Source organism: Ahaetulla prasina, chromosome 1 (assembly GCF_028640845.1).
Source record: "Ahaetulla prasina isolate Xishuangbanna chromosome 1, ASM2864084v1, whole genome shotgun sequence".
NCBI lineage: Eukaryota > Metazoa > Chordata > Lepidosauria > Squamata > Colubridae > Ahaetulla > Ahaetulla prasina.
The window spans coordinates 94,442,868-94,456,858 of record NC_080539.1 but is presented as its reverse complement, the minus strand read 5'-3'; the positions used below and the strand labels follow the sequence as shown (position 1 = coordinate 94,456,858).

The 13,991-nt window shown below is 36.1% G+C and overlaps 1 protein-coding gene across 2 annotated transcripts in view; it reads right to left on the bottom strand.

The window, feature by feature from the left end:
* Positions 1-13,291, bottom strand: part of TFB1M (transcription factor B1, mitochondrial) — a 29,341-nt gene extending 16,050 nt beyond the window's left edge. The window contains exons 1-5 of one of the 2 annotated variants that reach the window (XM_058169052.1): positions 12,984-13,288; positions 11,524-11,675; positions 9,974-10,082; positions 7,594-7,745; positions 349-468 (exon numbers count right to left, since the gene is read on the bottom strand). In XM_058169052.1, coding sequence (XP_058025035.1) covers positions 349-468; positions 7,594-7,745; positions 9,974-10,082; positions 11,524-11,675; positions 12,984-13,116 — 666 coding nt within the window. In that variant the 5' untranslated portion in view covers positions 13,117-13,288. Of the gene's footprint in view, positions 1-348; positions 469-7,593; positions 7,746-9,973; positions 10,083-11,523; positions 11,676-12,983 lie in introns of both variants that reach the window. The other variant, XM_058169061.1, reaches the window with a different exon arrangement.
* Between the last annotated feature and the right edge of the window lie 700 nt (positions 13,292-13,991).

Here is a 13,991-nt window from a genome sequence, read left to right as displayed (position 1 = left end):
TTCCCACTACTCAAGACCTCTTAAGAATTTTGACACATCTTTGGGGTACTTAGAATTTATCTGAACATTTTCTCACCTGTTACTTTTTCTCTTTTATTGATTTGCCTACCTTTTCAACACTGCCTTTAAATCTTTCTCTGTTGTCTTCACTAAAAAGTTATCTCCCCCCCCATAAATGCCTTCTTATTACAACATTTACTTTTTAGTATTTTTGGGAGCTAATCCAACAACCTTCATGAATATTTGGTGAAATTAGAATATGTCTGAGTCTTCATGCTAATAGCTTTGCGAGTAGCTGAATGAAGCTTCAAAAACTGATTTTAATGCAAAAAGAATGAACAGACTGACCTCTGGCTTTGGAACAAAAGCTTGACCTGGAATTGTGAAACCTTTGTTAACAGTGCATAGGTGCTGAGACATTATAGAAAGCCTGCTTCGCTGTCTGGATGCTGTACTAGCTGTGAGTCTCTGTGGAAGAAAATTTTTTTGTAAATGAGTGCAAGCATTAATGTAGCACAATCAAATAAAAGTGCTCTTTAGAGCAGCCTGTTAACTAAAATACCAAATAGTTTACAAATCTTTTCATAGTTATCAGTAATAGAATCATACTTATTGCTATAACAATTAATGGAAGGTCTACATTTTACTGATGCTAACATTTCTCATATAAGTAAAACAAGCTTGAAGTAAAAGAAAGCAAATACAATTTTATTGCCATTGTATTTCTATACTTTTTGGATTCAGAAAAATAATGGTAACCTAAACACGGTATTGCAATAAATTCCTCAAATAGATTTGTTTGTATATTCCTGGAGCATTTGGAAATATATTTAAGAGGACCTATCTCAGAGTGTATTTTAGAAAAATAAAAAAATGTAAAAAGTGAAGAAAACCTTTTAATCCAGTCTATAAATCAACATGAATGGTTTAATTTATTTACTTATTTTACTTACAAAATGCTTGTAGTAAAGCAAAAAGAATTCTAAGTCCAGGAAGGATTATATTTTAGCCTACATTGTGTTTTTGAATAGACATATCATTGTTGTCTCTATACAACATGCAGATATAGCTTCATTAATGCTATAATTCAATGGCCTATAAGTAAGTGTATTAGAATATCCATATATGGATATGTCAATACATGAACAGTTTTATCTTTATAACCTTTTGCCGTAACTTTATAAGTCAGTCTAGCAGCTGCTAAGTTCCAAACAAAAATGCAAGCATGCATTACAATTATTATTATAAGCAAGCCTAACTAATACCAAAATAGATTGCTATTGAAAATGCTACATGACCTATATTTGAAAAACTTCTAGAAATTTAAACTGCTGCTAAATTAGTAGCAACTAGCTGGATGTTCTGAGCAGATTAATCCAATATTAGGGGATCTACAATATTGTGTTTCTGGAGTCAGTTCAAAATGCTGGTTCTTGCCTAAATCACAAACTTGATTCATAATTTTTAGCAAGCATTGTTGCTGCTTAAAGTTTCTTGGCTGTCTAGCAAAAATAAAGCCTTCCCAGTGCAACACAGGAATTATGGAATGATTTCCATGGAAAAATATGAAGTCTCAGAAAAAAAATCTATTTCTTATTGAAAGCTTACTTGGGTGGCCAAGTTTGTCCATAAATATTATTTTCTCTTTCTTGAGCTAAGACCTCAAGCTAGCTTAGCTTTATTACCACAGTTTCATTTTTTCTGTGGCTATGTTGATCTGTTTTATCATAGATGTGCTTGAGCTAAACATCTTCAGTTTAAAATGGGAAGCCATTTTAAATTTTGCAAAGATACATATGATAAATTGTTTTGAAATCTCAAAGGTGAAGATCAATCAATATAGGCTAAATTGGAAGTATTACTGATTGTGATTTAGAAGCAGTACTTTCATTGAGGGTTCCAAAATTTAAATTTTTCTTTTTTTCACCACTTTTTTCACCATTATCATAATGGTGATAATTCAGTGATCAATGACTATTCTAAGATCTTTTTTACAAACTGTCAGATACTTCCAGAGTTACTGTCCTATGGTAATTTGTCAAATGCATTATTAAAACCAACCTATCTAGCATTCTTACAGCCTAACAAGGAAATAATAATAATAATAATAATAATAATAATAATAATAATAATAATAATAATAATAATAATAATAATAATAATAATAATAATAATAATATAGTCAACCAGATGTTGAGACTGGATTTGGCATTTTTGTCAACTATCAAGTCCTTACCAAGGACCTAGGATAAGCAGACATGGATGTTTGATGTGTGAAATCTTTACTTGGAACAGCTTCCATCCTGCAATGATATCGGTAATGTTACAGATATCATCACAGGATGGAAGCTGTTCCAAGTAAGCTGCCTTCTGCAATTGTCTGATGGCGAATTTGTCAATGGTGTTCAAGTGGAGCTCCAATTGTTTTGGGAATGCATCCAAGGTGCCTATTACTATTGGCACTACCTTTGCTTGCCTTTGCCACAGTCATTCTATTTCAATTTGTAGGTCTTTGTATTTAGTGATCTTCGCCAGTTCTTTTCTTCTATTCTGCTGTCTCTAGGCACTGCCACATCCACTATCCAGACTTTATTGTCTTTCTTATTGACAATTGTTAAGTCTGGGGTGTTATATGGCAGGTGCCTAACTGTTTGAATTCTAAGTCCCAGAGCAATTTAATTTCTTCATTTTCTATGACTTTCTCTATTTTATGGTCCCACCACTTCCTGCTTGCAGGCAAATGATATTTCTTGCGGATCTTCCAATAAACCCTTGTTACTACTTTGTCATGCCGCTGCTTGTCATCAGTCTGTGTGATTGTCTTGCAGCAGCTTACCAGGTAGTCCACTGTTTCTTCAGCTTCTTTGCATAGGCAGCACGTGTTGCTGTCTTCTCAATTCTGGCTTTGTATGCATTTGTTTTTAAGGCTTGGTCTTGTGCAACCAGAATTAGTCCCTTGATCTCTTTCTTTAACTTTCTTGCTCTTAGCCATTGGCAGCTCTTGTTATTATCTGCTTTAGCTATACACTTAGATATACACTGAGTCCACACTGAGAACTAAAAGCAATGGATCGGAAGACCAGAAAAATAATGACAATGAATCATATCCTTCATTCTCGCAGCAACACTGACAGACTCGACCTACCAAGGGAAACAGATGGGCATGCAATGTTGCAAGTACATCAGATGACTGAAGAAGAAAAAAGGGCTTTGAAAGAATATCTGAAGGATTATGAAGAAGATGCACTAAAGTTAGTATGTCAGGAAGGCTTACTGACCACTGGAGAAACCAAACTGGCCTACATGAAAGACCATGAAGGCATAGGAAGATAAAGCACTTCATCATCATCATCATCATCATCATCATCATCATCATCATCATCATCATCATCATCATGATGATGAAAAATTAGCTAAAGTTAATCTGGCAAGATTTATTCTTCAGAAATCCATATTAATGGTTGGCAATTATCACACTGTTTTAAAGATGTTTACACACTGACTTTTTTTAATAATTGCTTTAAAAAACTTTCCACAAATTGACTTGTGAAATTGGCCTACATTTTCCCAAATTCTCTTTTTCAGCTTTTTGAAGATATGGACATTGTCTCTCCTTTAGTCATCAGGCATATTAGGCATTCTACAGAACTATTCAAACATAACGAGTAGATGTTCAAACACACATCAGCTAATTGTTTTAATTTCCTATCAAATATAATCCATGCTATTCTAGCAATGTGAACTTGTTTAAATGCAAAAATAAAGTCAGGTAATAGGAAGCTCAAACTTCAATCCTGCTTTTCATGGGGGACAAGCGAAACATATTTCTTGTTGCAGAAGATGAAACAATTAAAGAATTGAGTAGTTTTCCCTTTTCTCCATTAATTTTGCCATCTTTATTAACTATCTGGGATATTGATATTTTTAACTTCCTGTTAGATTGAACATACTTGTTAGTTTTTTGGCTTTCTTCGCAACCTCAGTTCACTGTGGCCTTTAGCTTTCCTGACATCATGTCTACAATTCTCAGTTACAGTTAGTCCTATAAAGTAGACCAGACTAAGAAACCAATGCCATATATGTCTAAAGCTAGTTTTATGGAACATCTATAATGAGAGAATCTTGCAAATCTTGCTTCCCCCACCCTCACTTTATCTCCATGTGAACTAGGGAGGGGCTTTTCTCCAGTTAGTTTCTTGGAGTGGACTTGAGCCACAATTGTCTGAATGTTGCTTTTCTTCCTGTTCTTCAAGGCTATTTCCTATGTCTTCTACAGCTACAAGTAGTAGTTGGTTAATGACAGTCTATTGTAGGTGATGTGGTTAAGCAAGGAATCATATGATCATGATGTGCAATGTTACTGCACCTTCTTCATGACTGTTAGAATCCAGTTATGAAACATGCAAATGGACATCACATGACTGTGGGTCACCGATGGTCTTAAACGCCTACCAGTTGTGAAGACCTGAATCTCAATCACATGCTGCAATGGCCATAAGCACAAGGACCAGTCATACAGTTACTTTCTTCAACACTATTGTAACTTTGAATGGTCGCTAAACAGGGCAGTTTTTAAGCAAGACTGTACTTCATGGAATGTGATAACAAAAATAACAATAACAACACCAAGTCCAAAATTTAAAAAATTAAAACAGGAACAATAATTATTGATCTATGTAAAAGATAATCAAAATGACGTGGGTGTGTTGGGAAAAGCCAGATCTTGAAAAATAATTAAAAAAATAAAAAATAGTAATATAGTAATAGAAAATCAGATATATCTAAAACCTTTAGATATGTCTAAGACATGAAACCTTCTCCCTTACTTCCATCAGATTAAGAGGGGCCATTAAAAATAACCTTAATATAGTGATCTGTTTATATAGTCCTTGAAGCACACCAACTACTATTAAGAAGGGTTTAAAGATTAGAAAGACCCCTGCAATAACTCTGAAGACAAATTTATTCTATTATCATAATTATGTCACTGATTTTGTTACATCAGTCTTGTCACTTAATATAAGAAATTTACCAACTGTGCTATTTTGCATCCCTTTTGAACTACATTATATGCAAAAACACTATAATTTTGATGTCACATATGAGAAAACTTGAAAGCATGTACAGCTGGCTCTTGCTATATAAAGCAGACTGCATTTATGTTCTTAAGTCTTTCCTTTTTCGCATAAATGCCAAGGGGCTGCTCTTCCCCTTTTCCAACCTGTTTAGCTCTAAAATCCTCTTCCATCAGCCATACCACTAAGCTTAGAATAGCAGCTCACATACCAATTATTTCAGAAAACTGAACTGAAATGCCAGAAACTACAGGAACCAAGTTTTGATAAAAGGGCTTTGTCTCCCTACCATGCCATCTGCAGAGGTTGGCACTGATGATCACTAAAACTCAACTAGAACATTAGGAAAGAAACGGAACATTTGCAACGCACATTACAAAAGGCACACTTAAAAAAAGATTCAGGACCCCATCTTACTGGGACAGAACTTTTTGTTATAGAAATAGATTTCTAGGACTGAATTAGTTAGGAGGAAGAAATCAGTTCAGATGTGTGTTAAAATGTTCCAGCTGAGAGATTCTTCTGAAATGCTCCTATTTTTCAGCCATATTTCTGGCATCAATTCAGAGAATTCTCAACAGCAGGTGTTTTTTTTTTCTTCATTTTCCACAGCACTGGTACATCTTCTGTCTTGTTAGGGGAAGGAGGCAGAAAAAAAAATAACCTCCCTCCTTACTGATTCAAAACCCTATTTACCCAGAACTGTGGACTAATGTAAGTACAGGTAGTCCTTGACATACAACAGTTCATTTAGTGACCCTTCAAAGTTACAACGGCACTGAAAAAAATGACTTATGACCATTTTTCACACTTAAGAGAGTTGCGGCATCCCCATGGTCACATGACCAAAATTCAGATGCTTGGCAAGTGGTTCATATTTATGATAGTTGCAGTGTCCTGGGGTCAGCTTTTGTGACCTTCTGACAAGCAAAATCAATGGGAAACCCAGATCCACTTAGCAACCAAGTTACTAACTTAACAAATATAATGATTCACTTAACAACTATGGCAAGAAAAGTTGTAAAATGGGCCAAACTCACTTAACAAATGTTTCACTTAGGAACATATATTTTGGACTCAATTGTAACTCGAGGATTACTTGTAACAGCTCTACCCTTTATGCCATGATTATTTTCATCAGAAAACATTCCTTTATTGGTGCCTTGTTTTGTGTAGCACGTTGAAAGTGTGTAAACACAGCCAATGTCACAAAATCATTTTAACCATTCCTACACATACAATTCAATGAAACTTTCCTCACAGGGTTAAAATAGAACAATGTACAGCCAAGGCTAATAACTGTGTTGCTATTATGAATGCCTATTGATGCATAATTAAAATTTATGTTCTGCTGCTGGTCAGTTCAAATACAGTAGTCCTCGACTTACAACCATTCATTTAGCAACTGGTCAAAGTTACCATGGCATTGAAAAAAATGACTTATGACTGGTCCTTGCAATTTCAACTGTCATAGCATCCTCACGGTCATGTGACCAAAATTTGGGCGTTTGGCAACCAGCATGTATTTTCAACAACTGCAACATTCTGGGGGTTATGTGATTGCCAGTTATGACCTTCCCAGCCAGCGTCTGCCAAGCAAAGTCACTGGGGGAAGCTGCATTCACTTAAGTACTACATGATTTATTTAACTATGCAGTGATTTACTTAACAACCGTGGCAAAAAAAGGTCCTAAAATTGGGTGCAACTCACTTAACAATCTCAATCTCTTGGAAACAAAATTCTGGTCCTAATTATGGCTATAAGTCAAGCACTACTTGTATAATGATGAAGGCATGATGAAATTCATGTCATGATAATCACAACACAAATTCAAATAACTTTTTGAACTTTCACCCCAATACAAGTACATTAATATGAGTACATTAATTATATTATTAGTATCATGACGCAGGTTTTGTCATTTCCTGCCCCTTCAGTTACCTATTATAGTCCTGTCTTATGAAAGCTAGCTGGTTGACTTTGAGCCAGTACCTTTCTCTCTGCTCAATCTATTTCACAATGTTGCTGATGTAGAGATGCTGATGTAGGAGGCCGAAGGAACAGTAGGTATACTAACCACCTTATTGATAAAAATAATAAAGGCAAGAAATAAATAAATAAAAAACAGTGATAACCACTAGCTTTGGAGCTCTCAATGTGTTGCAACTGTGGAATTACTTCCAGTTTATGCATTTCCAATCAAGTATGCAGTTGTCACATGCATACCCTACTGTCTTGAAAGGATCTTCTACCATCCCTAGAGATGCACAGGACTTGCAGGTTGAAGAGAATCGGTCCTACTGCTACAGACAGCTGATAACAAAATTTATTTAAACACGCTCTATATGGTGGAGAAGTAATGATCTATTCTCTAAGCCAGCAAATGTATTATTGCTTCCCCATTATACAAATGTACCAAACTACAAGAACAAATTAAACTTAATAATAATTCTTAATGTACCAATTGCTGATATTTATTGTTAAATAATTATATAATATTCAATAAAACAAACTCACCTCTGCAACTTCTTTCTGAAAGGTCAGGGTCATCCGTATCCTACCATAACTAAAAGGCCCATCTCGATTAGATATGTTCTCAAGCCACTGGATTATTAGTGGAGTTGAGACACTGAAAGGGAGGTTTCCAATAATATGTATGTCTGGAGGATCTATAAAAGACAAAAGTCAAAACACAAATGTATTTGCTTGATCATAAGCCTTAATCAGAATCAAGGATCAATATATTAAATTCTATTAACTGATAAACACTACTTTTAATATATATTCCAATAGAATATGACACATTTTTTAAAATCAAAAGATCATTCTCAGGTTCCAAATATTTTATTAATTTATAATAATATAAAATACAGAAATACAAAGAAAAATGAGAATAATGGGAAAAAAGGAAAGGAGAAGGGAAAGCGGAAAGTGTAGGATAAAGGGAAAAGAAAAAAAAGCATTGACTTTCGATTCTTTTTGGTGCAGTAGAATAAGCTAATAACATACGTTAACTTTTTATTTTACATAATAATATATACTAGCCATTTCTATACCAACAAACCTACCTAATTAGCAAAACCCAAAACCAATGTTTCATTTTTCCCCATCTCAAGCACAAGTGGTTTCCAAATAGAAACAAAATTAATTGCACTTTTTTTTACTCAAAACAGTCAATTTAGCCATCTCTGCCAACTCTTATCAACTTTTTCAGCCATTTGTCTGTTGTGGGAATCAAAGTATCCTTCCTTTTGTATGCACAGTATTCTTGCTGTTATCAGCATATCTAACACCAAAGTTCCTAATTTTTTTCAAGTTCCCTGTTTTTATATTTATATGAAATTATGAATACAAAGATAAAACCAGAAAATTACTAAATCATTCTAAAATCAAACAAATTTATGCATAATATTAAAGTGCCATGAATCTATGATTAATTGTCTCCTATTTTGCTCTGTCTTCAGAACAGAAGATATAGTTTTAATGATCCTTTTCTGTTATATAGGTATCACAAACAGGAAGGTAGAAATTCTCCTAACAACTTTTAGATTTATTTAAAAGGTATAACACTGAATCTTTTGCAGATCTGAGCAACATATCTATGACTGAATGCAATTTTCAACATTCTTAACCTTAGGGCAGTAAAACAGATAGTGAAAGAGAATGTCTATACTGCCGTATTTGCAAGGACAAAGATTTTGGTCATATGGGATCCCTGTCATTTCTCTCCCAAGGCATTAACTGAAAGCTTTCTAACATTAGTTCTCTTCTCAAACTGAATTTTCCTTCAAATAGGTCTCCTGAAAATTTAAGAGTTTAAACAATGGTGCATTTTTGTTAACCTAAACTGGGAAAATTAACTTTGGAAAATCTAGGTTTTGTATCTAGGTTTTGACCTCATGTTTAACAATTCCTATCCAAATGTGCAAAGTCTCTGCATCAATAGTTTAAAAGACTTTGACAGGAACTCAGTTAATTGCTGTTGTAGGCACAAGTTATAAAGGCAATATTCAGGAATCTCTTTGAGTTTTAGTAAATAACTGATGACGTCTTGATAAATGTCCTAGACCAGGGGTGTCAAACTGGTGGCCCGCAGGCCAGATGCATCACGCACAGGCCATGCCCACCCCAACTCCGCAAAGGCAAAAAACATTGTGATATATCATGTGACATCAAGTGAAGTGATCGAGTTTGACACCCATGTCTAGACCTATAAATAGCATTTATTCTAGTCTCAGAAAACAAGCAGATATGCTACTTAGGCATCCCAGAATGACTATTAAAACATGACTCTGAATAGTATTTAAGTGGCTAGTGAAATTCATTGCCCAGATTTGTGATTTACACAATACTTGATGTGAAACTTTACAATTTATTAATTTGATAATACCAGTCACTTGTTTTGCACTAATGTGCCCTTAGCTGTGCTTAGGAAAAAATGTAGGGGTGAAATGCTACTGGTTCACACCAGTTCTGGTGAACTGGTAGCGGCGGCATGTGGTTCGGTGAATTGGTAGTGGCGGCAGCACGAAGCTTCATCCACCCGCCTGGACGTCGTTACTTCCTGGTTTTAACCAGAAAGTAACCTGTTTTGACCCTCTGTGCATGCGCAGAAGGCTTTGTGCATGCAGAGAGGGTCCAAAATTGTATCTGGCGCATGTGAGTGGACCAAGCACAGGTACGCGGAGCACACCTATCCGAACCAGTAGGGAAAGTGAGTAGATTTCACCCCTGGAAAAATATATCTATCAGAGGGATCATTACTGGCTACTGGCAAAATTAAGAAATAGAACATAAAAATTAACTTCCAGTCTTATCACTATACTGCTATAGTAACCTCATGCAGTGAATTCATTTTAATAAATGTTCTGAACATTTGTATTTGAAGCATACTGACCATCTTCCCAGTTCTTTGAAAGATGTTTAGGGAAAGCTTCATTGAATGTATATGTTAAAATATCCTCATTGACAATACGGACTTTTCCTGGAGCTGCTTCGGACAGCAACTGAAATTTTTGAAAAAAGAAAAAAATATTAAAAAGCTGTTTAATTACATTTGAAAAACCTAAAAATTGAAAACTTTTTAGCATCTGTAATGTAAGAATTTGTACATTTGAGATTCTATTTGTTATACCAAAGATCAACAAATGTGCCAAAAGGAGAGCTAAATAAATGCTAACCTGCACAAATATAAAGAGTATACAAAGGCAACAATATTACAATTATTAATTTTAAGTTTAAAATCATTATTTGTTTCCTATAAAAAACTGAAGCAGAATTGACTAAGTGATTCTAAATTCAAACTTGTTTCCCTCATTTTAAGTGTGTTTCTCACTTTCTGGCAGGCAATTTTAAGTAGTTCCCCTCATTGATGAACAGCTCCAAATATTCCATTTACTTTAGAGCAGGGGTGTCAAATTCATGTCATCACAGCGTCGTCACATGATGCATCGTGACTTTTCCCCCTTCGCCAAATCAGGCGTGGGCCTGGCCAGCACATGACACATTCTGGCCTGTGGGCTGCAAGTTTGACAGCCCTGCTTTAGAGAAACAGGTATTTTGAAACAATATGGGAGATGACTTGAGGGACAGTAAGGCTGCAGAAATCAGTACAATGATTGAATTATAATATGCTATCAACTGAATTCCAAACAATTCAATGTAGATTTTGATATAATAGAAATTAGGAATTAGTTCAACTGTGTATAACAATTGACTATTCTGATTGTGAAAAATTGGTATTTTGCCTAATGCCTCTGGAGAACATTGAAAAGGCTGATTTCCACCGGTCACATTCTGAGTGAACATTGATTTTCTATATTAATTTTTCTCTGTCTCAGAGATTCATAGTCTGTTTCTCCCTTTCCTAAAATCTTGCTTTATTATTTACTTCAGACATCACTGTTTCTTAACCATGATCCAGGCTTCAGGAGCGTGCATCATGTAGATTGGTCTTTCTTTCCCCCCCTCTATCTTTGTAATTTACTACAGAATTTTTGGAAAATAAGTTAATACTGACTCAGCAACTGTCATTTCAAATCTGCCATGATATCCAAATTAGGAAAAATTATGTTTACATATAAACAAGGTTACCTTTGTCCATCTGTCTGTCTATCTTATATAACCACCCATGTTACACAAAATGGCTCTAAGCAACATACAATAAAATCAACAATTAACATCCATTTAAAACAAATAAAATAAAAACTGGATGATAAAAGGGAAAGTATCATAATATTATACAAGATGAGTTGATGAAGGAGCTCCTCACTGGCAGGGGATCCCAAGTCCTGCTGAAAAAGCCATTTAAAGAGATTTCCAAAAGATCACAAGGTCAGGACCAACCTCACAAGTATATATTAGTATAACTAGTTATTAAAACATAATACAATTTAACCTGTAAAAAGGTAATTATCAACAGTAGCATTTTGGAAAATATTTGGGTACCTGGAGTCCTGGAATAAAACGAGGATCTTTCTCAATTAATAACAAGTCTGCAACACCAGAATTTAAGATAGATCGAGTGATTCCTCCTGGCCCAGGGCCTACTTCACACACATATACATTCTCTAGATTGCCAGCAGTCTTTACTATCTTATCTGCAATAAAGAGCATACAGTAGTGACAGTTTTGGTTTCACAAGCACAGAACACCTAAAGCAGGGGTGTCAAACTCATGGCCTGCGGGCCAGATGCATCACATGCTAGCCATGCCCATTTCTGTTTTAGCGAATGGGGAAAAAATCGCGATACATAATGTGACAACTCCTGACTTAAAGTAAACAATACTATCACTTCAAAATAGTCATTCATCACTGCATCATTAAATCAAGTAAACTGTACAGTACAGCACAGCTAGTAAAAATTACAATAATTTACATTTACTTGGTCTTCAGATTATACATTTACTATGATAATATTACAATGGTACACATGTTTTTTGCGCTCCAAAAGTTAGTTCATTCTTTTGAGTACAGCATTGATAAGTTAAAAGTTAAAAAGTGATATGTATGCCCTCCCACAATTTGAAGTATTTTTTTTGGTCATATTAACAATGCAGATCATATTGCTGCTTATTTGAGACAATCAAGTGGATTAATTCAGCTAAAGAAACCGGAATAACAAAATAAAGCACCGATAACTACTTCTATGGGCACTCTTTAAATATTCATATTCAGAAAAGAAAAAAGTTAATTTTTCTTTATTTGTATTCATTTCTTTCATTCATATCCATGTTTCTATTTATACCTGCTATCTTGTATGTTTGACAAACTAATAAATACAAATACAAGTTAAGGTGGTTATTAAGAAAAAAAACATAAGCAAAGGCCGAACTTTTATTTCCTATCCAAAATCTGAATGGAAAGTTAATTCTAGAAAACGAATTAGAAAGAAAAAACGAGCAAATGTAAAAGAGCGTCATTTTGCAGGTACAAATCATGCGACGGTCATACTTTCACTTTTGCGTCAAGAAAATTTAATCGAAAACAGGAAAAATAATCAAAAGGTGTGTGTGTGTGGGGGGGGGAGATCGATAAAAACCCATATTCTGTAGTGAAGCTGTGTGATTTAATGCACATTTTTCTACACCATCTCATTTGCTATTTGCACCTTGGGAGAGTACTGCCACTTTTGCCAACGTCCAATCAACTGAGATTAAAAAGACAGGTATCTCAGTCTCTACCGACCCGGTGCTTCCCAAATGGTTGGACTACAACTCCCATCGTCCCCGCCCAGGTCAGGAATGATGGAAAGGGTATTCCGGCGTATCTAAGAGCACCCCCAAGTTGGTGAAGGGGAAAAAATGTTGGCGGAACGTTTTTCTCAGGTCAGCAAAGCAGCCATCGCCCTTCCAAAGATGACCCTCCGTTAACACCCAGGACGCCGGAAACGCCGCGAACGGCCAACCTGTGAGGCGCAGATCCAACAGAAAGTTCTGAGACAGTTGCTTCGTAGCTTTCAGTTTAAACAATTTGATGATCTCTCCAATGGTCGGAAGGACCGGCAGGCGGAAAGTAGCCACCTTCCCCGAGGCCGCCATTTGCCGAGCGCGGCGTTCGGCTTCTTAACCCTCGCCTCAGAGACCCAGAACGCCCTTGCGCGAGACGGAAGCATTGTGGGCCGGCTGACTACAAAGAGCGCCTGCTCAACCGACGGCGCAGGCGGACTTGATAGCCTCCAATGCTTTCCTCCTCTCGGAGGACCCCGGAGAGTCAAGCGGAGCTCCTCCCCCACGTTCTTACGTAGGCTTAACAATTAGGAGAAGGGGGGAAAAAAAAGAACGACGTAAATAAAGGCGAAAGGAGAAGCGAGCGCTACTTGGCGGCGCCTAACTGCCGAGTCTCTAGGAAAGTCACTCGCGCGTGCAGTGGGTGCTTTAGCTGGGAAAAGGGCGGGGTGGGGGGAAAGCTGAAGTCACCTGCAGTGGTCATCAAGTGAAATTTTATTTATTTATTTTTGTCATTCATATATAAGATAACAGGTAAAAGTATAAACATAATTTGGATACATGAAAAGAGTAAGTAAAAAGGAATATTAGGACAGGGAGGGTTGGCACGCAGGTGCACTTATGCACGCCCCTTACAGACCTCTTAGGAGTCGGGTGAGGTCAATAGACAGTAAGCTTAAAGTTTTGGGGGTTGAGGAAGAAACTACAGAGTCAGGTAATGCAGGGGTCTCTAACCTTGGCAAATTTAAGCCTGGAGGACTTCAACAAAGCTTTGCTGGCTGGGGCATTCTGGGAGTTGAAGTCCGCCAGGCTTAAAGTTGCCAAGGTTGGAGACCCCTGAGGTAGTACATTCCAGGCATTGACCACTATGTAACTGAAGTCATATTTTCTACAATCAAGTTCATGAATGCAACCTTAGGATACCAGAAATAATCTTATTTATAAGGAGGCATAAGGAAGAGAAATAA